The sequence below is a fragment of the Octopus sinensis genome, linkage group LG10, assembly GCF_006345805.1.
Source record: "Octopus sinensis linkage group LG10, ASM634580v1, whole genome shotgun sequence".
Taxonomy (NCBI): Eukaryota; Metazoa; Mollusca; class Cephalopoda; order Octopoda; family Octopodidae; genus Octopus; species Octopus sinensis.
In genome coordinates, this window is record NC_043006.1 from 68188350 (window position 1) to 68215553 (window position 27204).

The 27204-nt window shown below is 38.0% G+C and overlaps 1 protein-coding gene across 1 annotated transcript; it reads right to left on the reverse strand.

The window, feature by feature from the left end:
- Nucleotides 1-4506: 4506 nt before the first annotated feature.
- On the reverse strand, nucleotides 4507-14408 carry LOC115216829 (tubulin alpha-1A chain-like). The gene is made up of 3 exons (XM_029786417.2): nucleotides 14247-14408; nucleotides 7394-7616; nucleotides 4507-5676 (listed from the first exon to the last, which is right to left on the reverse strand). Exons 1-3 carry the CDS (start codon nucleotides 14247-14249, stop codon nucleotides 4550-4552), a joined length of 1353 nt encoding a protein of 450 aa, XP_029642277.1. The 5' UTR covers nucleotides 14250-14408; the 3' UTR covers nucleotides 4507-4549.
- Nucleotides 14409-27204: the final 12796 nt, after the last annotated feature.

The window sequence follows — 27204 nt, forward strand, 5'->3', positions numbered from 1 at the left end:
AATTTCGGAACAATGCCAGCAATTTTGGGGGAACGGTCACTAGCGTAGCTAGCGGGAGACGGTAGGGGCGGTCCGCCCCGGGTGGCACTTTTAAAGGGGCGGCACTTTTGGGTCTGCTCAAGGCAATATGTATTTTTTGTGGGGTCCGGAGGCGGCAAACAGAAGGGCCGCCCCCGGGCGGCACACACTCTAGCTACGCTAGTAGGAACGGTAGGTCGAATATATTGATCCTGTGCTCAACTGGTACAAATTCTATCGACCCAAAGGGTTAAAAGGCAAAGTCAGCCTCGGTGGAATTTGATCTCAGAACGTAAAGAGCTCAGACAAATAAGCAATAATATCGAGGAAACAGAGAGAACTACTGTAGGGAAGTTCTAGAAGAGGCCACACATATCCACCCAAGGTGGTGACACAGATCTAGGATCTGGAATCCCAAAGACATAACAGTACAGCATAACTTCTCCAAACTCCTCTCTCTCTCTCTCTTTCTCTCTCTCTCTCACGCTCTCTTTGTGTGTGTTTCCCCTCTCGCTTTAGGTTTATTAGACAAGGAAGACGAGGACCTGTTGGAAATATTGAGGGACTGGGATGAAGTCAAATTGCCGGATAGTTGGGATGAGGAGGAGTGTATGAAGGTGCCTTTAACGGGAAAACAAGTGAAAGAATTTGGGGCGATCCTTCGGTATAGGTACACACGTGACTTTGTTTACATTTCTGAAGATAAGAGAAACTCTTTTCTCCGACCCCTAACCCCCCCACCCATATATAAAAAAAAAACCCACTTTCTTGAAATGTATCCGGTACTTCCGGTACTTATACCGAAGTTATGCCAAAAAACAGTACGGGTTGACAATAGAGGATTATTTTTCGAAAGAAGAGGACATAGGGAAAGAGGACAGGTAAGTGATGTTATCCGATGGGGCGGGTAACATCACTTTCATCTTTCATTTTCACTCACTCATTTTATCATAAGTTTTGTTTTGTTTTTGCGTTTTATGTCCCCAATGTGTTATTTGTTTCTTATCTTTGTCGGCTTGTCCTGGGTAATAAAGAAATTGTGTGTGTGTGTGTGTGTGTGTGTGTGTGACTATCTTCCAGTTTCATTTTCTTTAAAAACATCGACTGCGATCTCACGAACCTGCATCAGTCAAAGATGTTCAAACATGTCTAGGGATTTTATTATAGACAGATGAACAATTTTCTGACAAAGACTGGCGATAGTGTGTTATAATTAATACAGTATTGTGTTATAATTAACGTAGCAATGCAAACGGAGAGTTGTGTAAATGTGGAGTGAAAAAAAAAAACCAAGTGGCTTAAAAAATATGACGTCAGTTAATAAGTGTCTCCGTCTAATTTTTTAACTGACACAGTTAAAATAATAAATACAGACGTTCCTGTAAATGACAGACTGGTTAACTTTAACGTATTGAGGGAAGAATGTAGAAAATTATATTTTCGTTTGCACGCGAGGAATCCGCAAAAATTTGTTGAATTTCAATCTCTGATTCACAGGATCTTTCCTTTTCCTCAAAACATGAGAACGCAAATTTCTGATGAGCATGTCGGGTGAAATGCTTAGCACCATTCCGTCCGTCTACTATCCTCCCTCCTCCAAAATTTCAGGCTTGTGCCTACAGTAGAAAGAATTATTATTGCTGTTGTTGTTCTTCTGCTAATATCGGTTAGATAACAAATACGTACCAAGCGACAACCAGTAGACTAGGGCAAAGATTGTAGTGTAATTTAATTGTTCGATACAGCTTCCGGTCCTGTTGTTTTTTTTAAAGAAAAATAGTGGCTTTCAGAATATAGATTACAAGGACCAAGGACTCGTAGAGTATGAGCCATATTCCCTCCCGCCGCTTCGGTCTTTGTTACTGTTTTTATTGGTTTCATGCAAGGTTAGTGCACCTCTGTCTTTCTGTGGGTAGAACTTATTATAATCTACCTTTCGGGATCGATAAAGTAAGTACCAGTTGAGAACTGGGGTCGATGTAATCAACTTACTCCATCACAGTTCTATATTTAAGAGATGAGGAATTATGTACATTATTTACATCCAACCTTCATCCGATGTCTTGGTGAAATTTCGAACCTGGGTTCGAAAGGTATTTTTCGATTATTATTATTATTATTATTATTATGATTATTATTCAAGTCACTGCCTGGAATCGAACTCGGAATCTTGGGGTTAGTAGCCCGCGCTCTTAACCACTACGCCATATGTCCACGGGCATATAATAATAATAATAATAATAATAATAATAATAATAATAATAATACACATCCCACGCAGAACACTTTCCATACAATAACCATCAGAGCATCACAACAAATCACAGCACATACCTAAGGCACACACAGCTGCGCTCGGTAGTGAAGTGAAAGCACGCTATAAAAATAAAACTACTGAATAATAATAATAATAAAATAATAATAATAATAATAATAATGATATTAATAGCAACAACAACATCGAAAAATACCTTAGGAATGAGAACCCAGGTTCAAAATTTCCCCCAAGACACCTGATGAAGGCTGGTGGGCATATCAGCCGAAACGTTGTGTTAATAACAAACAAGATGAGGACAAATATCCGTCAAATATAAATAATGTAAATAATGAACTTACCCCATCATTGTACCTGCTGACCGTGTGCCAAAATTTTAAACCATCATTATTATTATTACTACTACTACTACTACTACTACTACTACTACTACTACTACTGAAAGTCAGCTGAGTTCCCACGGCCCAAATACACTTCAACAACTGGCTCCCAGTCACACTGTTTCTTCTCCCTATATAACTCCTACCACTTCTATAATGGATTCAGCTAATCTTTTCTAGAAAGTTCTATGACAACTCCTTTCATACGACTTAACATATCCATCATGTCTCCCCCTACTAATCTTATAATACCTTATCTTTCAGTTCTCGTGAGCCCTAAGGTTCCGCAAAACGTTTCTAGGGGTTCCGCGAGAAAGAGTGAGATAAGCTAATGCTAATTTCATGATCGTAATATCACTATATATGCACAGCATATTGGTTATTGTAATATTGTAATATAGACATCATCCTATCTAACCTATTGTGTTATCAAAAAAAATATAGCAACTGTATATATATATGATATTTACCACGTGAACTACGATAAAAAAAATATAAGTAAAAATTTGGTATATAATTCCTTTTGTGCAGGGGTTCCTTGAGAAAAGATTGAGGAAAAAAGATTGAGAAACACTGATCTAATCTAAACCTTACTCCCCAGAAAAACCACCTTCTAGGATCTCCTTATAAAGACAACAATCTACAAGGGTTCAATCTACACCAATGCCACCATCTGGTCGATTCTTCAAAAGTCATGGCTATTTCGCTTTTTCATTTGAATGACTTCTTCCAACGAGGAATCTCATCTAAATCGTTATAATAACAAGAGTTATCTCAATGCAGATTCACTAAAATAGTTCTTTACTTCAATGTTATGGTATAATATTGTGGCCCTTACGTCTTTCTCGGGACAATTTGCCATTTCGGTGAACTGAAAGTCACCGGAAATCGAAACTGGCTCCAGACTCAAGATTTCCACTACACAGTAAGGAATAATAATTAAGCTGACTGAGCCTGTCTTTTCAATTAATCCAAGAGCAAAAGCGGAGCTGATTAAATGACTAAAAGACTGAATTCATCATCTGAAGAAATATTAAACAAGAAAGCAATGAAAAAATTTGTTTTAACTGTGGACATCTTACTTATGAAGTTTGTCTAATCTTAGGAAAAAGCCTAAGCGTCTTTTGTTACATTTTACAAACAGCACAGATATCAGAGACGAGAAAAGTTCACGTTGTTTATACTGTTAGGATACGTTGTAGACTCTGAGGAAAGGATGATTATCTCAAATTACAGATGTTCTCCGTTAATGCCAGGTCGTACGTTGTTTTTTTTTCTTTTTGCCCTCTTCAAACCTAGTAAGGCTCATGGGCCCAGTTTCCCGGTTTCTGTGGCGTATGTGTTCCCCCCAGCTGGACTGGACGCCAGTCCATCGCAGCATTACTCAAGAAACAGGAAGAGAGAGAGAGTGAGAGAAAGTTGTAGCGAAAGAGTACAACAGGGGTCACCACCACCCCCTGCCGGAGATTCGTGGTGTTTTTAGTGTTTTCACTCAATAAACACACACAACACCCGGTCTGGGAATAGAAACCGTGATCCTTCGACTGCGAGTCTGCTGCTCTAACCACCGGGCCATTGCGCCTCCACCAGGTCGTATGTATAAGCAGTTAATCAATTATAAAAAGAACAAGAGAATATAAAAACTGATACTAGTAGAATTCTTTGAAATTTATAATTGCTGAAGACCAATACGGATCAATATCTCAATTTCCAGCTTTCAAAATATTCTGCATTTCAGTAGGATCACAACTCAATCATTCCCGGAAGACACGAAACATCACAAGAAATAACAACAAATACTAACTTTGTAAGAAGAGAGATAAACAATAAAAATCAGTATTAAAAATATAGCATTTATTCCTAATAAAAAAATATGTTAAAATTCATCATCGTCTTCCTCTTCCCCTTCAAATGTATCAATACCAACTTCTTCATAATCTTTCTCTAAAGCAGCCAAATCTTCACGTGCTTCAGAGAACTCACCTTCCTCCATACCTTCACCAACATACCAGTGAACAAAAGCACGCTTGGCATACATCAAATCAAATTTATGATCAAGACGAGCCCAAGCTTCAGCAATTGCTGTGGTGTTGCTCAACATACACACAGCTCGTTGGACCTTAGCTAAGTCACCACCAGGAACACTAGTAGGGGGTTGATAATTAATTCCAATCTTAAAGCCAGTTGGACACCAGTCAACAAACTGAATTGTCCTCTTTGTCTTGATTGTCGCAATAGCTGCATTGACATCTTTTGATACAACATCACCACGGTATAACATACAGCATGCCATATATTTTCCACGACGTGGGTCACATTTGACCATCTGGTTTGATGGTTCGAAACAAGCATTTGTTATTTGGGCTACATTTAATTGCTCATGGTAAGCTTTTTCAGCAGAGATAATTGGAGAATATGTAGCCAACGGGAAGTGAATCCGAGGATAAGGCACCAAGTTAGTCTGAAACTCAGTCAGATCAACATTGAGAGCGCCGTCGAACCTCAGAGAAGCAGTAATAGAACTCACAACCTGAGCAATCAAACGGTTCAAGTTGATATAATTTGGACGCTCAATGTCCAAGTTTCTTCTGCAAATATCATAGATAGCTTCATTGTCAACCATAAAAGCACAATCAGAATGTTCAAGAGTGGTATGAGTAGTTAGGATAGCATTATAGGGCTCCACTACGGCTGTTGCTACACGAGGGGCAGGATAAACTGAAAACTCAAGTTTAGGTTTTTTTCCATAATCAACACTGAGACGTTCCATCAAAAGCGATGTAAAACCAGAACCAGTGCCACCTCCAAAACTGTGAGTAATCAGAAAACCTTGAAGACCAGTACATTGCTCTGACAATTTGCGAATTCTATCAAGTACAAGATCGACAATTTCCTTTCCAATAGTATAGTGACCTCTGGCATAGTTATTAGCTGCATCTTCTTTACCAGTAATAAGTTGTTCTGGATGGAACAGTTGTCTGTATGTCCCGGTACGGATTTCGTCTGCAAAAAAAAAAAATAAAGGGGAGAAGAAATTAACCCTAGTAGTTTCAGGGAATATTATTTATTGTTTCATATAGAATGGGAGAAAAATATCATAAAATTAGAGAAATGTCGCAATTAACTCCAGTGTCTCTGATAACATTTTTTTAGTCCTGTGTTCATAGCAATAGGTTGATGTGAAAAATCAATTTTCTGGAGAGAACGCTAGTCCAAATAGAAGCGGGTGATAATGCATGGAGCTTGAGACTGTTTACAGATGTTGAGTGTGTTTGTGTATGTTTATATATGTAACGGTTGTTTGTTTTGTAACGGGAGAAATTGATTAGTAAACAATGTCATGAAGTTTTAAGGAAATGTTTATTTACCGTTACGTTACAATAACTTGCCTTGACGAGCAGGTTTTGATACATCCAAAAGCATGCGAAGTAAAGTTTGTGTATGTGTCCTCTTCATTGTTTAGTAGTAGTAAATACAGAGAGAGATAGAATGATGTTGTAAGAGAACAGAATTCGAGCTAGAGAGAGTTGTAGGGTGTTGTCTCACAGTTGCTGACAGTAAACTTCATTTCTCCCTCTGGTCAAGATTGTAGCTGGTCAGCCAGACTTCGTTGTCATTGAGTCGTCACCGACTGTGACTAACTCCGTTGAGTCGTCACGACTGCGACGAACTGATTTTTGCTTGGGGTATGCTTGTTTATATAAAGAGCCAGAAGGGTAGATATATCATTGAGAACAATAGATTTAGTTGGTGGTCTTGTTATCTCTATTCTAGCTTTTGGTGAAGTAGAAGAGATTAGAAAGGGTCAAGTAGTGAAGACATTATTTCGGCCTAGCTAAAGGCATCTGGAAAATGAAAAACTGCTGTCAGAGTAAAACCTCTGTTCCCTCGTGGGAAAAGTTCTGTTGCAGCGTTGATTTGAATTTGGCTATAGTGGATGGAATCCACTTCATGCATGCAAGATTCACTATATATATATATATATAACAGTTGCAGCGTGGAAGGTGTTTGTAAGCCATTTAAGAAACACACAAAAGCCGTTCGATTCACTTCAACATTTAAGTTTAATTTGTCAAAATATTTTCGTCGCTTTAAGACCGCTACCGGTTCACTGACAAAAACCGTGCTGCAAGTACATCTCCGTAATATATATATATATATATATATATATTTATACAGAGAGGGAGAGAGAGCAATAAAAAAATGGAAGAGATCAATAGGTGGTATTCATCAACTTTTAGACATTATATTATGTCAATTTATTTATTTATTTCAAGAAATATTAGCACAACGACTTATCAAGTGTTAATTTTATTAAATTTTCTATTTTTTTTTTAATTCCCAAATATTCACCGTTCAAAATCAAAGATTAAAACACAATAAACAAATGAATCCATTCAACAATCTGCCTGTCGGTCTATCTGTTTTTTTTCTCTCTCTCTCTCGCTCGCTCGTTTTTGTCTCTCTCTCCCTCTCTCCCCCCTCTCTCTCAATATTGACAAGAAAATGTATATTATGGATCTCCCAAATTGAGTCATGATAGTAAAGTTTCGGGAAATACAGCTAAGTTGACTGAAGTATGCACAATTAGGTGAGTAGCCCCAAATCCTGCAGTAGAGATGGACATAGATCCTGTAAGTGTGTAGCAGTCTCATAGCTAATTTAATCAATTATTTCACGTCTAGGAAATGTGATATAATATAAATATCTAAAAACTCACCGACAACTGTAGGCTCGAGGTCAACAAACACAGCTCTGGGAACATGTTTTCCTGATCCTGTCTCACCAAAGAATGTACTGAAAGAGTCATCCACAGCACCCACTGCTTTCTCAGACATCAAGTAACCATCAGGCTGGATTCCATGTTCCAGACAGTAAAGTTCCCAGCAGGAATTCCCAATCTGGACACCAGCTTGTCCAACATGGATACTTATACATTCTCTCTGAAATGATAAAAAGATCACAAAATACAGGCATTAAAACATGCTTCAGACGGTTAGTTTTGGGTTAACGGGAGCTCAAATAAGAGTCAGGAAATATTTCATCTCTCCAGCGAACATATATATATGTAGCCTGTGCCGTTTGAGACGTTTGGAGGTCAGGCTCCCTCATTGTGTGACTGTAGTGTTGTGATTGTCGTTGCTTCACAGTCCCTAGTGCATATAGGCTACATTTTAATGTAGCATATATTTTGTTCCACTTGTTCTACTATCTCTAGTGCGCGTAGGTTATATTCCAACCGTGTGAACTTCGCATCTACATAAGGAGTAGTTAACCAAGGTTTGCAAGTTAAGAAGACGTTATCCAGTGGTAAAGATGCACATCTGTAAAATATATATTTATTTACAGAAACAATATAGATTGAGTCTAGACTTGTTAAATGTTAGGCTTTTCTTTCTCGGTCAAAATTCCATGCATATTTAGGATACTTTATAGATAGGCGCAGGAGTGGTTGTGTGGTAAGTAGCTTGCTAATCAACCACATGGTTCCGGGTTCAGTCCCACTGCGTGGCATCTTGGGCAAGTGTCTTCTGCTATAGCCCTGGGCCGACCAATGCCTTGTGAGTGGATTTGGTAGACGGAAACTGAAAGAAGCCTGTCGTATATATGTATATATGTGTGTGTGTTTGTGTGTCTGTGTTTGTCACCCTAGCATTGCTTGACAACCGATGCTGGTGTGTTTACGTCCCCGTCACTAGCGGTTCGGCAAAAGAGACTGATAGAATAAGTACTGGGCTTACAAAGAATAAGTCCCGGGGTCGAGTTGCTCGACTAAAGGCGGTGCTTCAGCATGGCCGCAGTCAAATGACTGAAACAAGTTAAAGAGTAAAAGAGTACTAGTACCGCCGTACTAGTACATTATTTTATCAATCCCGGAAGGATGAAATGATGGAATACAGTACTTAGGTTAATTTCAACATAGTTGATACAGTAAACATAAAAGAAGATGCAAATGGAAGTAATTATATGTTTAGGAATAGTCAACATCAAGTCATTATGTTGAAACCAGTGGCGAGCTGGCAGAATCGTTAGCACGCCGGGACAAATGCCTAGCAGTATTTCGTCTGCCGCTACGTTCTGAGTTCAAATTCCGCCGAGGTCGACTTTGCCTTTCATCCTTTCGGGGTCGATAAATTAAGTACCAGTTACGCACTAGGGTCAATATAATCGACTTAATCCGTTTGTCTGTCCTTGTTTGTCCCCTCTGTGTTTAGCCCCTTGTGGGTAGTAAAGAAATAGGTATTGCGTCTGTCTTTATGTTCTAAGTTCAAATTCCGCCGAGGTCGACTTTACTTTTCATCCTTTCAGTGTCAATAAATTAAGTACCAGTGAAACACTGAAGTCGATGTAATCGACTATTCCCCTCCACTCCGATTTCAGGTCTTGTGCTTATAGTAGAAAGAGTTATAATGAAATCAATACGTCGCGACGTTACGTTAATATTTCAGGGAGAGAATTCTCCTTTACGAGGCGAGTCCTCTCCCTTGGCTTAGAAGCTCATGAAATTCGATTATCTTGCGGTATTTCTTTTGACACGTAACCTTCAAAATTCAAGTTCGCGTGCTATCCTAAGTATTTCAGAAATAGCAGCCAAGGTACACCGCTCCAACGTTAAAAGATCCAGCAATGAACACCATCATTGAGAAAGAAGGCAGTTAGGTCGCTTGCATGTCGACGCATGATAACCACCACAGTTACATATGGACCATGCAATAATCCTGCATGACCACTGTGTTGTAGAGAAGGAACCAATGGAAGTGGTGGCATTGCTCCTGTCGATTCACGTATTATACATAGATTGTTCACAGGAAATTATCAGATTTCATTTTCATCATTTCCATTCAATTTACTTTACTTTATTTTATTTTTTTTTAGTCAAACCCCTAAACTACGTGTTAACCAAATAAAGTACCAGTCAAGCTCCGAGTTCCATGTAATGAACTAATTCTGTCCATCGAAATTGCTGGCCTTGCTTCAAAATTAGAAACGATTATTATTATTATTATTATTATTATTATTATTATTATTATTATTATTATTATTATTATTATTATTATTATTGAGTGAGAGAGCAGTGCATGCCATCAAAGTGACATTGAGGTAAAATATACAAAGCCCAGTATACCCATCATGACTACCCGTCTGATAAGAGTACACCAGGCACATGCATCACAAACATATGTGCACAACATGGTGATCTCATATCAAGATAAATAGCGCATGACCTTGTAGGTGGGGCCCAGTTAGAATTTTCTTCTGGTTGAGTAAGCCATACTGCTCAAAAAGTCTATTATTATTATTATTATTATTATTATTATTATTATATAAAGGATTGATGTAACTCCTCCTGAAGATATAGAGTCAAAATTAAGAGTGCTATTGTTATCTAGAGAACAATATTTCGATATCTTGTGTGTCTTCAACAGGTTCAAAAAATAATTTTGTCAATCTACTCCAGAAGACAATGTATTTTTTGAAATTATTTTTTGAACCTGTTGAAGATACACAAGAAGAGTGCCATTGTCATCTAGTGAAATATCGTTCACTGGATGACAATGGCACCCTTCTTTTAATTTTGACTCTCTATCTTCTGGAGAAGTTACCACAATCCTTTATATATTAACCAAAATGAAGTAGATTGACAAAATTATTTTTTGAAACTGTTGAAGACACACAAGATGTCGAAATATCGTTCACTAGATGACAATGGTACTCTTCTTTTAACTTTGACTCTATTATTATTATTATAGTGTTGAAATATTGTTCACTTGATTACAGTTACACTCTTCTTATTGTATTTTTGGTTCAGCTCAGGTTTGGTTTTATTCCTGGTAAGATTTATGTGGATAGTGGGTTACTACCTGTAACCTTGTGTATCCACAAGTTTTTAGCAGTCTTTCAAGTGCTTAGAACCCTCCTGACAATCCTTGCTATTCCTAAGAGATAAACTTTCTATAGGAGCTCCACTGGGCATTATATTTCAATTTCCTTCAGCCATTTATCCATATCCTTGCTTATTGTTCCCAACACACAGTTATTATAGGCATAACCTTTACTGTTTGTATACTCCAAATTCTTCCTATTTCAAATTTTAAGGGATTGTATGTTTTTTTTTTTGTTTTCCTTCCTCTTTTTTTACAATCCTGGAATCAAATAGGTATGATGCATCAATAAATAAGCAATTTCATTTTCCCTTATCTATAATTGGTTATTATTATCATTATTATCATTATTATGAAAGGTGGTGGGCTAGCAGAATCGTTGCATGCTTGACAAAATGCTAAGTGGCATTTCACCTGTCGATATGCTCTGAGTTCAAATTCCACCATGGTCGATGTTGCCTTTCATCTTTTCAGGATCGATAAAATAAGTACTGGTGAAACACTGGGGTCAATGTAATCAACTAGTCCCCTCCCCCCAAATTTCAGGCCTATAGTAGAAAGGATTATTATTATTATTATTTAAGGAGGCAAGCTGGCAGAATCATTAGCATTCCAGGCGAAATGTTTAGTGGTATTTTGTCTGCCCCTATGTTCTGAGTTCAAATTCCACTGAGGTAAGCTTTGCCTTTCATCCATTCAGGGTCAATAAATTAAGTACCATTGAAACACTTGTAATTGACTGCACCCCTCTCCCAAAATTTCAGGCCTTGTGACTATAACAGAAAGGATTATTATGGTTATTGTGGTAGTGAGCCATGTATATATATATATATACACACATACAATTATAAATAATAGAAAAAGAAAAAATTTTCTTTGCCATTATACTGAAATAGATACAAAATTGCTTGTTTAGAACCATCCCATGAAGTCCACTGCATGCACAAATCCACTTGTACACACATACACACACACACACACACACACATACATACATACAATGAAGTTGACATCACTTCATATCCCTCACAGGCACCTCTCTATTTGGACATGTGTCCTCTTTCAACAACAGCTCTTAACCATTATACACTGATAAATCACCATTCTCCAAGTGCCCTGAAGATATGGCTACCAGGGCCCTCTTGTTTTGAGGCCTTTCTTAGGGTTTGTTATTTCTAATCCAGAGGGACCTGCTTGTGCAAATCTAGTTAAAAAATGTTGGCCTGTGTGGTACTCTTGCTGTAGCCATTGCTGCAGTTGTCTCTGGCTATCACAATGAATATGTAATGATGGGGGGGTATTGCTGTTCAACAGAATCAAGAAGGTGTGGGTAAATGCCATTGCCTGTCGTTATCATACTGGTGTCATTATCAGCTTTAAACACTAATTCACTGAGTAATAATTCTTTCTACTATAGGCACAAGGCCTGAAATTTTGGGAGAGGTGGCTAGCCATTTACACTGACCCCAGTGCTCAACCGGTACATATTTTATTGACCATGAAAGGATTAAGGGCAAAGTCGACCTCAGCAGAATTTAAACTTAGAATGGGAAGACAAACAAAATACTGCTAAGAATTTCACCTGGCATGCTAGTGATTCTGCCAGCTTGCCGCCTTCACTGAGTAATAATAGTTACCCCTATATAACCAGCAAATGAGAAATATGGCTACCAGGGCCCTCTTGTTTTGAGGTCTTTCTTAGGTTTGTTATTTCTAATCCAGAGGAACCTGCTTGTGCAAATCTAGTTAAAAAATGTTTTCTCAGGAAAAATACAAACAATGTAATAAGATTTGAATTAATTTACATTAGTTAATTTGTAAATTATATGGATACAGTATGAACTCTGTAAATATCTGAAACATGTCAAGCTGATGAGAATTCCATACGTGTTGCTGTGTGGTAAGAAGTTTGCTTGCCAACCACATGTTTCCAGGTTCACTCCCACTGCATGACACCTTGGGCTAATGTCTTCTACTACAGCCTCAAGCTGACCAAAGCCTTGTGAGTGGATTTGTAAGATAGAAACTTAAAGAAGACCGTTGTATACACATACATACATACATACATACATACATACATACATACATACATACATACATACATATAAAGTTAATCCAAACAAGAAAGCACAAAAAACACAACGCGAGGACGTGGAACAAATATAGTATTATTGGACGCTCAGGAAAGAAAGAGGGTGTAACGTTTCGAGTGGAGCTCTTCGTCGGAAACATAGGAGAAGGAAAGATCCAGAGAAGGGAAGACAGAGGAAAAAAAATCGCCAACGGTACACATTTTGAAAATATATATATATATATAATATTAAGTATGTTTTAAAATGTATGGGCTATTTACAGAGTGCTCATAGAGAAACTGGCATTCCATTGGTTATGATGATGAGGGTTCCAATTGATCTGATCAATGGAACAGCCTGCTTGTGAAATTAACATGCAAATGGCCAAGCACTGTACAAACACGTGTACCCTCAACATAGTTCTCAAGGAGAATCAGTGTGACACAGCGTGTGATAAGGCTGGCCCTTCAAAAAACAGGTACTGCTCATTTTTGCTGGCTGTATGGACTGGAGCAATGTGAAATAAAGTGTTTTGCTCAAGGACACAATGCATCACCAAGAATTGAACTCATGATCATATAATCATGAGCTGAATACCCTAACCACTAAGTCATATGCCTTCACAAAGAGGGCTATAAAGCAGCTGGAAACATGCTAGATACCTAGTCTTGTTTTCACTCATCTCAGAACTATAAGTCTGTTAAAAAGACAAACTCAAGGAAAATGTACCTGCTCACTGTCTAGCAATTTATGTAGATGCTGCAGCCTCAGTGCACATCTACAAACCTATAGCCATGGCATACTGAGTCTTCTATACTGAGGGTGCTGGCAGTGTGTGGATTGCCTGATTATAGGAAGGGTGTTGGTAGCAGAGACTGTTGTATCACGAATTGTTATAATGATACTTTTTTACATTATAACTGTGTAGTAACAATAAATATATAATGAAGCAGGATAACAACAATGTAACAATCCAATAATTTCCCTGTGAACTATACACGAACCAGCAAATATTGGGTTCAAATTTTGGCACAAGGCCAACAATTTTGGGGGGAGGGACAAGTTGATTGCATTGACCCCAGTATTCAATAGATACTTATTTCTTTATTACCCACAAGGGGCTAAACACAGAGGGGACAAACAAGGACAGACATAGGTATTAAGTCGATTACATCGACCCCAGTGCGTAACTGGTACTTAATTTATCGACCCCGAAAGGATGAAAGGCAAAGTCGATCTTGGCGGAATTTGAACTCACAACGTAACGCAGACGAAATACCACTAAGCATTTCGCCCGGCGTGCTAACGTTTCTGCCAGCTCGCCGCCTTATTCAATAGATACCTATTTTATAGATACCTTATTCAATAGATACCTATTTTAGTGACTCCAAAGAGATGAAAAGTAATATTTGAACTCAGAATGTAAAGTCAGAAGAAATGCGGCTAAGCAATTTTTACCGGTGCAGTAACGATTCTGCCAACTCACTACCTTAATAGATAAAATTATAACTAAATATGTATATTACTACATGTGTGTATGTCTGTGTGAGTGTGAGTGACAGCTGTACTATAAAGAATTTATCAATATAATGTAGAAGAATTTCATGTTAAAACTTACCATAATGTTGGATAATATGAAGTTTACGAAGACGATTTAAGATGAAAATATGGGAAATATTCCTGTCAGTATAGTTGCTGATGAGGGAAGTTGGTGCTCACTCAGATTTGAAGTACCTTATGTGAGGTCAATCTGTATCTGCAATGCCTCCTGCTTGTCTCCCACAATATATACATGCACGCGCGTATGTGTGTGTGTGTGTTTTAACAAATTTATAACCCCTTCACCTCCCACCATCATTAGATATTCAAATGAAGTTAGTCATTTTGTCTATCTCATTTCTGACTCACCACCACCACCGCCATTAGCAATTTCCTGCCTTTCTGTCTTATCTGTTAATGAAGCTCAAAGTCTATCTATCATACCCGAGATAATCGTCTTCTAATTAAATATTTGAACAATTAGTTATCAGTTCCTACAAAAGGTAGATTGTTAGTCAGATGACAACACAGTCTTTAGCATTGTCTCAGTTCTGAGTTCATACCCCACTGACATCAACAGTGTTTCTGTTTTCCCAGGGTTGATAATTTCCTGGGGCTTCCACATCACTATACACCTCCACTGCCTAACAAACATTGCCACATGATTAAACAATCTGTTAATCATTATCAAACCCGTTTTGTATCTGTATGGATATATTTCTGGTGTCACATAAAAACACCCATTTCAATGCCACAAAAAAAAGCATCCATGTCAGTGTTACATAATAAGCAACAAGTAAAGTAGTTGGTATTAGGAAGGGTATCAAACCATAGAAATGATGCAAAAACAATTGGAACCTGGTGCAGCTCTCTGGCTGGCCAGCTTCTCTCAAACGTTCAACCCATACCAGCAGGGAAAACGAACGTTAAATGATGATGATGATATGCATGTTTATATCCATATAGATGTGAAGGGGAATAGCTCAGTGGTTAGAGCATCGTGAGATTGTGAGGTCGATTCCTGGACCAGGCTGTGTGTTGTGTTCTTGAGCAAGATACTTTATTTCATGTTGCTCCAGTTAACTCAGCTGTAGAAATGAGTTGCGACATCACTGGTGCCAAGCTGTATCAACCTTTGCCTTTCCCTTGGATAACATCAGTGGTGTGGAGGGGGGAGGCTGGTATGCATGGGAGACTGCTGGCCCTCTACAAACAACCTTGCACGAGGATGTGTGCCTTGGATGGTAACTTTCTAGGTGCAATCCCATGGTCATTCATGACTGAAGGGGGTCCCTAGATCTATGTAGATTTATGCGAATATCTTTGTATGGGGAACAATCTTACTTATAAACACACAATTATAACAGATTCTACACACTTCTAACACAGATGTTTATTAAGTACATTGTATTTTTATACACACACATGATGTAGGCTAGTGCCTTGGATGCAAACAATCCTAAAACAGTCTTTTATGACAAGCTTACACCCACAAAGTGACATAAAAACTCTCTGAAGAGAAATCTGATGACGAGTCATGTGAATGAAGTAGTGCCTTCCTTCACAGATTTAGCAACTGATCATGATAACTGGAGATCTCACTACATTAAGGGCATTACTTTAAAAAAAATGAATGCTCTCACTCTTTTACTCTTTCACTTGTTTCAGTCATTTGACTGTGGCCATGCTGGAGCACCGCCTTTAGTTGAGCAAATCGACCCCAGGACTTCTTCTTTGTAAGCCTAGTACTTATTCTACCAGTCTCTTTTGCCGAACCGTTAAGTTATGGGGACGTAAACACACCAGCATCAGTTGTCAAGCGATGCTGGGGAAACAAACACAGACACACAAACATACATACACACACACACACACACACACACATATATATATATATATACACATATATATGACGGGCTTCTTTCAGTTTCCGTCTATCAAATCCACTCACAAGGCTTTGGTCGGCCCAAGGCTATAGTAGAAGACACTTGCCCAAGTTGCCACATTGTGGGACTGAACCCGGAACCATGTGGTTGGTAAGCAAGCTATTTATCACACAGCCACTCCTACGCCTGAATAGAAAATAAGATAACATTTTATTTTTTCTTGGCCACTCTGTTGTCTGTACTTGTACTTACACACACACACACACACACACACACACATGCACACATGCACACACACACATACATATACCATCATCATCGTCATCATCATTTAATGTCCATTTTCCATGCTGGCATGGCTTGGATGGCTTAACAGGAGCTGGCAAGCCAAAGTGCTGCACCAGGTTCCAATTGTCTGTTTTGGCATAGTTTCTATTGCTCGATACCATTCCTAACACCAACCACTTTACAGTGTGTGTGTGTGTGTGTCTGTTAGTTTGTGTGTGTGTGTTGTAGTGAAAACACAATTGTGTTCTAGTTTTTATTTTTTGTATCAAGTTTTTTTCTCATATTTCCATTTGAGTTTCTTGTAGCTTGTTTGAAAGACTGAAGTTCTGGACCACATGGACATTTCTAGGCCTTCACAGTCCCATCTTCAAGATGAAGTGATGTTGCTGTCTCTTTATAGTTTGTAATCATCATCATCATCATCATCATCGTTTAATGTCCGCTTTCCATGCTAGCATGGGTTGGACGGTTCAACTGGGGTCTGGGAAGCCCAAAGGCTGCACCAGGCCAGTCAGATCTGGCAGTGTTTCTACAGCTGGATGCCCTTCCTAACGCCAACCACTCCGTGAGTGTAGTGGGTGCTTTTTATGTGCCACCGACACAGGTGCCAGACGAGGCTGGCGAACGGCCACGCTCAGATGGTGCTTTTTACGTGCCACCGGCACGGAGGCCAGGCGAGGCTGGCAACGGCCACGATCGGATGGTATTTGTTACGTGCCACCACCACGGAGGCCAGTCGATGCAGTGCTGGTTACAGCCACATTCAGATGGTTCTCTTATGTACCACAAACTACAAATTCCATTGATGTTGATCGATTTCGATTTTGATTTGATTTTTTGATTTTTACTTGCCTCAACAGGTCTTCACAAGTAGAGTTATGTGTCCCAAGAAGGAAGGTATACACAGGTGGACTGACTCCATCCCAGGTAGGGGCCATGGGTTATGGCCTCATTTGTCCTGCCGGGTCTTCTCACGCACAGCATACTTTCAAAGGTCTCGGTCTCTGGTCATTTCCTCGGTGAGACCTAAAGAGCGATGGTCGTGCTTCACCACCTCGTCCCAGGTTTTCCTGGGTCTACCTCTTCCACAGGTTTCCTCAACCGCTAGGGTGTGGCACTTTTTCACACAACTATCTTCATCCATTCTTACCACGTGTCCATACCAGCGTGGTAATGTCCATTGTAAAAAACTAAAACACTAAATTCTCAAAAATCTCTGAAATAAGATTTTTGAGAATCTTTCATACATGATGATACAGTGTTCCTGTTAGCATACCAAAGAGTAGGAATGTAATATGCTGGTGTGTTCCCAGTTTTTAAGGGCTCCACCTCTTGTTATTTTTTGGTGAAGGATTTTTGTAATCTCCAGTTGGTGAGTAAGGCCTGGCAGTAGGGTAGCTGGGGGAGGACATGGAAGGATTGTATGAAGGAGAAGGTCCACGCTAGGTGACACTTTTATTGGGGTGGCACATTTGGGTCTAAGGTATAAAACTGCATAAGGGACAGGTAGACAGGGGCTGTAGACACAAGATCTGTCTTGGGACATACACACATTCTAGCTAAACCACTGAAGCCTGGGCTACTAGGAGACCATAGTTGTGAGCAGTAATCCAACTGACATAGAATAAAGGATTTCCAGTGTCAACATCCTTGTCATGTCTTTCATAATAAATGTTTCAGTTTCCAGCCACTGAGCAGTTGACAGATTGTTGACAGACCATTAACATGTCTTGAATGATAAACATCTGCTAAGACAGGCCACAAACATATTCAGTTTATGAATTGTTTTCTGTTTAGAGCACTGTTTCTCAACTATATTTCACCTGTGAACCCCTTTGATTCCTGTTTTATGTGGGTGGACCCTCTTAACCATTCGATGTTTAAGAAAAATATCGTATTTTAATAATTAAATATTATTAGGAACTATATAAAAAAAATTGCTAAAATATTTTGTGTATTGTAGAAGTATACCCAATGTTATTGTAGATATTTTTAACAATAAAATCTTATATGGTCCCCCAAGGATCATATGAAGTCCAGTTGAGAACCACTGGTTTAAGGCAAAACAGACCCATTATTACCATATCGGACCCGATTTCAGAGTTAGTTCATAGGAACCTTCCCTTCATCAGTGATAAATGCGGCAAAGGGTATAGGTAAGTATTTCACTTATTTCTTTGCCACATTTATCACTGATGAAGGGAAGGTTCCTATGAACTAACCCTGAAATCGGGTCCGATATGGTAATAACGGGATTTTTCAGAAATTTCTGTCGGCTTTCTTCGAGACGCGTGCTTGTAGTGATAAATTACATGGTTATTGACGTTGTGTCTATTTTCGGCATATTTTGGCATTAGAAATTTTTTCTTTTGCCCTTACTTATAAATTATATATATATATATAATATATATATATATAATATATATATATATATATATATATATATATATATATTATATATATATATATACACACATACATACAGTATAATATAACCTGTTGACACATTTATATATTACATTTATTCTAAAATACAAATATGTCATACATTTTGTACTCTATGTCACACCCTAGTTGTCCTTACTATGTCCCCTCTACATCTAACTATAATCTTCTTTTGCAGTGCAACATTATCAAGAATGTTATACTACCTACACACTTTATCAACAGGCATGGCTGTGTGGTAAGAAGTTCCAGGTTCAGTCCAACTGTATGGTACCTTGGCACGTGTCAGCTACTATAGCTCCTGGCTGACTAAAACCTTGTGAGTGGATCTGGTACACAGAAACTTGATGAAAGTCAGTCGTGTGTGTGTGTGTGTAAAATTAATCAAAGGACCTATTAAGTATGTCTACCTGCTGGAAATAACAGTCAAAACTTTTATTTAAATCTTATTTAAATGATAGAGACTCACAACCTATCATCTTGAAGTCTGCACTACAACTGATTTGTTTTGCACCAAAATCATGGCAGCCACCAGTGTGAAAATAATCTCGATACAGGGGCAAACAATTTGCAAAAACGTGAGCTGAAGAACTATTTTTAGCTAAGGGTATTTTTGCCAGTGAAGAAACCGGTCCATGTGAGTTCAAATACTTAAATGTACATTGGGAGATTGTCTTAATCTGATTTGCCCTGAGTGTATTTTGGAGATTTAAATAAAAGTTTTAACTGTTATTTCCAGCAGGCAGGTATACTTAGTATGTCCTTTGATTACTTTTAATTCTTCAGCTATCTGATGCTTTTTTAGGGCCTGCAATTGCATATTATTTATTCTGTTATCATTTAAAAAAATACTTACATTGGATAATAACAAAATTAATATCTTTGCAAATTAAGTTTTCGTGAATTATTTTTCTTGTGAATTGTTTGCCCCTGTATATATATATATATATATATATATATATATATATATCGACCCCAGTACACAACTGGTACTTAATTTATCGACCCCGAAAGGATGAAAGGCAAAGTCAACTTCGGTGAAATTTGAACTCAGAATGTAATGACAGACGAAATACTGCTAAGCATTTTGCCTGGCATGCTAACATTTCTGCCAGCTCACTCTCTCTCTCTCTATATATATATTGTATGTATCTATGTGTGTGTGTGTGTTTGTCTCCCATGGCAATTGGATAACCAGTGTTGGTTTGTTTATATTTATGCACCTGTAATTTATTGGTCCAGAAGGAGAATGATAAAAAAAATGTACTGGGGTCAATTTGCTTGACTTGACCCTTCAAGGTTGTGCCCCAGCGCAGTTTCGGTATATATCTTTATAATGTAAGTTTTATGTACTAGATATAAAACCTATTAATTGCTATGTAAAATATATATCAAGTAACAGTTCCAAATAAAATTCTCAAACTTTAAACTTTGACATTATGATAGTCTAGATATGGGTCAGTGAATGACATAACAAGTAGAATCACAAAATGTTTGGTGCTATTTGGTTACATCCCTTCATATTTAAAACCCAATGAAGGTATGTGGCTTAGTGACTTGGGTGTTAGCTCACAATCCTAAGGTCTTGAGTTTGATTCCTGCCAACGCATTGTATCCTTGATCAAGACCCTTTATTTCTTGTTGCTTCAATTAATTCAGCTGGCAAAAACGAGTAGTACCTGTATTTCAAAGGGCTACCCTAGTTACATTCTGTATCATACTGAATCTCCCTGAGGTCTATGTTAAGGGTACACACGTCTGTAGAGATTGCTCGGCCACTTTCACATTAATTTCATGAGCAAGCTGTTCTGTTGATTGAATTAACTGAAACTCTCATCATCATAACTGATGGAATGCCAGTATTTATAACCCAGACGTGTCAACTTGATCTTTCATCTTGCCTCCATCAACAAAAGATTTAAGATTAATAAAAGATTTCTTTTACCCAAAGATTTAAGTGCTGGACTTAATTTAACTGCACCCACCCATCTCACAAAATGTTTGACTTGTGTTGATATTAAAAATCATGAAAATATTCTGGCTGCTTCCTGTGGAAACGGTATGCTGCCAACTTAAATAGAATCTAATCCAGTGCCCAATGAAGTCAGTTCAGTTTTAACAGTTGAAGATGTTGTATAGATCCAGGTCAGTCCTGAACCAGCAGATGTATAATTTAAATGCTTTCTAACTGTGACTATCTCATGTTATTTTTTTTTCCAGCATAATGTATTTAAGAATACATTATCCTATGTCCTACACCTTTTTTTTCAGACAGTAGATTGTGATTTGGGGGAAATTTGGCTGGCATTTTTATCAGGTCAAATAACTATTTAGAGGCGTCCCGGTTTTTATTGTTGCTGTTTAGCCCTGGACCAGCTTTGATCCAGCAGACCTAAGCTATATTTTCTTCAGAAAATGCATCTACAACTTCTAAGATGGTTGGAGTGATTTTAAGCAAATTTGGCTGTTATTTCTAAAAAACTGAAGTGAGCACACAGGAACCCTTACATTGGAATTTAGTAGTTTCATGATGTGCAGGTAGACTGTCCTAATATTTGAAGGTTAATGTAGTTGTTTTTATTTTTTATTTTTTATAAAATGTTCATCAGTGTACAACTTTCAAAGCTTGTTAGACCAGGAATATAAAGTACTCCAGATTAGACCAGTCTTACAATCTTATCACATCGCATTGTAAATATAAGATTAGAAATGTGTTCTATATATATATATATGTGTGTGTGTGTGTGTGTATATATATATATATATATATATACATACATATATATAGACACATATATACAAGGGAGTGCTGGAAAGTACTTGGCTTTAAGGGTATTGCAAAAGGCCTTGTTGGAGGCTCAACCTTCTGAGTTCTTTTACAGGGCTTAGAAAAACTGAAGGACTGCTGCAATAAGTGTATGAATCTGAGAGGAGAATATGTTGAATAAAATCATAATTAACTGTTCTGCTTGTATTTACTTTTATTCAAAGTTAGGAACTTTTCAGCAGCCCCTCATACACACACACACACACACTGTACTTCTGGTTAGACCCGTGTTGCATAAACATCACATATTTCAGGTTAGATCTGTCATAATATACAGTATATTTTATGTTAGATCCATATACTATGTATTGCAGGTTAGACCTGTCTAACATATATTATGTATTCCATGTTATCGCAGAACAGTTGCATTTCAAAGAGAATGATTAAATAAAATGTTTGCCCAATCTTATCATCACACAAGTGTACGTTGATTGTTTAATGAGATACCCCTCTATACAAACACCAAGGTACACAAAGTATATGTGTGTGTGTGTGTGTGAATCAGTTGTTTATATATTCTAAAATTTTGAAGAGTGATTGTTATCTCTTGCTATGACCTGATTGACTGTCTGTCCTTGTGAGTCATTGAAACGTTCTCACTGAAACAAATCTATTGTGATTCATTCAAATGATAGCAAAGAGTTATAGAGAACTTCCCGCTAAAGTAATGGATTCTGTGTGTGGTTAGAGCACTTATATTCCTAATACCAAGAATGCATGCAATAGAAAAAACAAAGATATGAGGCTTTCAAATATATTATATTTGAAAGACTCAGATAACTATAATTGATTAAAATTACCTTCCTCCTCTGTAGTGACGAGTAAAAATTATTACCTAAATGACTTAGTCATGAAAGACAGGGGAGATAACCCTAGAATTTCTAATGAACATAGACTATAGAGGAGTCTGAACCCTTAATAGTAAGGGTGACAACTCTGGACATGTTTCTATCTTATTAAATCCATCTCACCTCAACATCTACTGTATTCTATATTTAATCAGTTTATATTCTGGGGTTGTTTTCCCACTTCCCTTAATTAAAGTTAATCATTAAGCTACTTTTTTTTTTTTCATTAATGTAGCTGTCATTTTAATTAAAAAAAAGAAAGGTCTTATCTTCTTACAAATAAGTATTTACTATTAATATGGGTACTGCCATTGTAGATGAAAAATGTTTGCTACTACAAGGCTCAGTTCTTGGTCTTCAATTATATTTCCATTTACATCCAGAATATGTTATAACCATGATTTTTATAGAGGGAAAGAGCTCCCTCTATAAGAGAGGATTGAAAAGGAGACAGACAAATCATTGTGTTTCAAAGACAAAAAAAAAAGTTCAAGGTCATTTGAAGCATTTAAAGCTTCTTGAGTTTCTCGTTTCTTGTTTCTTGTTCAACAGTATGGTGATGAGGTGACTTGTGGTAGGATTGAGGTGTTCCTAGAGAATACAAATGTGATCAGACCCCTTTTATTTCGGGAACTCATATATGCTATACTGCTTTCTGACTGGCATCATTTAATTCATATACTGTTGTTTTATTAGAATTACTCCCTTTCATCTCAGATTTCTCATAGGCATTTTTATATAATTTTCTCTTTGTCAATTTATAAAATTTACTTTTTTTTTTATTATGGTGTCCCAGCATGGCTGCGGCCTTCGGGCTAAAACATTTTTAAGGATTTAAGGATATAGGTGTAGGAGTGGCTGTGTGGTAAGTAGCTTGCTTACGAACCACATGGTTCTGGGTTCAGTCCCACTGTGTGGCATCTTGGGCAAGTGTCTTCTGCTATAGCCTCGGGCCGACCAAAGCCTTGTGAGTGGATTTGGTAGACAGAAACTGAAAGTAGCCCATCGTATATATGTATATATATATATACATGTATTTGCATGTATATGTTTGTGTCTGTGTTTGTCCCCCCAACATCGCTTGACAACCAATGCTGGTGTGTTTACGTCCCTGTAACTTAGCAGTTCAGCAAAAGAGACCAATAGAATAAGTCCTAGGCTTACAAAGAATAAGTCCTGGGGTCGATTTGCTCGACTAAAGGCTGTGCTCCAGCATGGCCACAGTCAAATGACTGAAACAAGTAAAAGAGTAAAAGAGTAAAGAGTATAGTTTAAAATTATTGAAATAAAATTAATTTAATTTTTATTCTTTCTGAGTTTTTTTCATATTAACATTTGTTTTGGCTGTAAAATGTGTTGCCTGTTAAAAAAATGTGCTAGCAGGGAAAATGTAATAATATTCTTTATAAATTTAAGCTGGAAAAGTGCAGAGCAAGAAGAAATTGTTGCTGAAATAAGATTTGAAATAAAAAATATTACTCTTATTGTAACTAACCCCATGAAAAAAGTTCTTTGGTGGCTGATAGGAGGGGCTGGGTTTGAAGTCCTTATATTGATGAAAATGCAATCTGCCTTCCAAAATTTAAAATTTCTAACTATAGCTGAGCTCACATTTAAGAATACAGAAATATGAGCTCATTTAGTTTCTCTGATGCTGGTGTGTTCACGTCCCAGTAACTTAGCGGTTCAGCAAAAGAGACCAATAGAATAAGTTCTAGGCTTACAAAGAATAAGTCCTGGGGTCAATTTGCTCGACTAAAGGCGGTGCTCCAGCATGGCCACAGTCAAATGACTGAAACAAGTAACAGAGTAAAGAAGAAGGAAAAGGATGTACTCTAACTTGTTTATTAACAGTGAGGTAGGCTATTGTATCCTGTTGGCTGAGAAATAATGGTGTGGTGGTTTTAGTGAGATTTAACTTTCCCAACTGAAAAATGGAAATTCATTCCCACTAGGGACAAAAGATTTGGAATCTCTGTTCATGAAATTCTATAAATCAACACTATTGGACTCTTGATACCCACCAACACTCATGACTTCTATAAAGCTTCATCAACAAACCTCTTTTTTCCAGTGTGCTTAACAGTTATCTTCCTCAGACTCAGCATAAAACCATTGAGTATGATCTCAGTTAGATATGTTCATGGAAGGGCTCTAGGAGGTGAAAAAAGTGACCCTTGAAATCTAGTCACTTTACCAACATGCAGCTTAAGTACACATTAGTCTTCTCTTAAATCTCTTCCTTACTTTCTTCATCCAAAACCCACTTAAAGGCAAATTATTTAAATTCAAAATCCATTTTCAGTTGTAATATTTTTAAGCTTCCACTTTTTCTTGTTATGTATTCTTCCAGGTTTAATTAAAAATATTATCACTCCTGCATCTGCATTTTTCCTGCTTGTATAGATGTAGTACTTTTACAAGAAGAGGGGTGACAGTGACTTCAAAGTTTTTCTCCTACCCTCCCATCTTTGTTGTCCCACTCATTACAGCCATTCTCACCTACCTCTGCTACTATTCCTCGCCTTCCCCTCCCTCTCTGTTCTTACACACTGCACATCAGCCCCCTACTTTCTGATCTATCCACAGATTCATGATGTTGCTGATCTCCACATCTCTTGTACAGTTTCTTGTCATCTCCTTCTTCCTGAGTCAAGTCTATCTTTCTCACCTCCCCATCAACCACATCTCTACTCTTTTTATCATTCACTACATCCAACTCTGTGGAGGCGCATGGCTTAGTGGTTAAGGTGTTGAACTCATGGTCGTAAGGATGTGGTTTCAATTCCTGGATCGGGCGACGCATTATGTTCTTGAGCAAAACTCTTCATTTCACATTGCTCCAGTCCACTCAGCTGGCAAAAACGAGTAATCCTGTGGCGGACTGGCATTCCGTTCAGGTAGGGAATTTCTACACCACTGAAACTGGGAAACCAGCCCTTATGAGCCTGGCATGGCTTGAGAAGGAACATTTATTTTTTTTTACATCCAACTCTGGTCCCATCTCTAACCATCTGTCACTCCTCTCCCACTTTCCTATGAAATTTCCCATCCTTTCCCTTCCCCACTGATCTACAGGCTATATGTCTCTCACAGGTTCCCCAACTGTAAGCGATGAAGTTTTATTTTTGTAGTTTTATTTATGGTGCAACGTTGGGGTCGCCAGTTGTGACTGTTGGTAATGCAGTTTCAGAAGGCAGTGATTCTTTTGTTCGGGGTCACCAAATGTAACAGTTGAGATTGATATTAGTGTAGTTACCAATTGTAATGGGTAAGATTGATTGGTAAACAATATAATGGTATAATGGTGTTAGCAGTTGTGACGATAACAATTTGTTGCTATAATTGCTTACTGTAGGATGTGAAAGGTGAACAATGCATGAAGTTTTAAGAAAGTATTTATTTACCATTACATTACAGCTACCTTGCCCCAATGGGCAGGTTATGATAAATCCAAAAGCATGTGAAGTAAAGTTTGTGTTTGTGTCCTCTTCATTGTTTAGTAGTAAATACAGAAAGAGATAGAATGATGTTGTAAGAGAACAGAATTAGAGCTAGTGAGAGTAGTAGGTTGTGGGACGTTGTCTCACAGTTGCTAACAGTAAACTTCATTTCTCTTGCTGACCAGTATCTTTAGTAGCTGGATTCCTTGTGATCATGATTCTAGCAGTCTGTTCCCTAACTAATTGAGTTGTCACAATGTGACTAACTAATTTTTGCTTTGGGTATGCTTGCTTACATAACTATCCAGAAGGATAGATATATCATTGAGAACAATAGATTTAGTTGGTGATCTTGTTATTTCTATCCTGGCTTTTGGTGAAGCAGAAGAGGTTAGAAAGGGTCAAGTGGTGAAGATATTTCGGCCTAGCTAAAGGCATCTGGAAAATGTAAAACTGTTGTCAGAGAAAGACCATTGTTCCATTGTGGGAAAAGTTCTGATGCAGTGTTAATTTAAATTTGGCTATGGTGGATCGAATCCACTTCATGCATGCAAGATCCACTACGTGTATATATATATATATCTGGGTAGAAGTAGGGGTCCACCAAAGTTCAGCCCTCAGCCCCCTCTTATTTATCATAGTCCTCCAGGCAATAACAGAGGAATTCAAGAAAGGTTGCCCCTGGGAGCTCCTCTAAGCTGATGACCTGGCCCTCATAGCAGAATCACTACCAGAACTAGAGAAGAAATTTCGGGTGTGGAAGCAAGGTTTAGAATCAAAGGGCCTTAGAGTCAATATTGCGAAGACCAAAGTTCTAGTAAGTAGGAAGGTGAACACATCACACACCCCTTCAGGTAGGTGGTCTTGCTTGATCTATTGAAAATGGGTAGGTAGAAACTCCATAATATGTACCCAGTGTAAGCTATGGACACATATGAGGTGCAGCAACATCAAAGGAAGATTAACCAGGAAGATAACGTTTGTGTGCGGCAGATGCACAGGGGCAATAAACACCACAGATGCTCAGAAAACAGATTCCATCACATGCCAGGGGGAGAAACTAGAAGTAGTTGATAGCTTCTGCTACCTAGGTGACCAAGTCTGTAGTGGGGGTGGATGCTCAGAGAGTGTTACCACTAGAATAAGAATAGCCTGGGTAAAGTTCAGAAAGCTCATACGCCTACTGGTGACAAAAGGCCTCTCACTCAGAGTGAAAGGTAGATTGTATGATGCATGTGTGTGAACTGCCATGCTTTCCGGCAGTGAAAAATGGACCGTGACTGCTGAAGACATGCATAGG

Bases quoted from the DNA above. Each gene is read 5' to 3' on its own strand.
- LOC115216829 (XM_029786417.2), bottom strand. The intron at 5,677-7,393 runs GTGAGTTTTTAG...TTTTTTTTGCAG, and splicing joins CCTCGAGCCTACAGTTGTCG to ACGAAATCCGTACCGGGACA.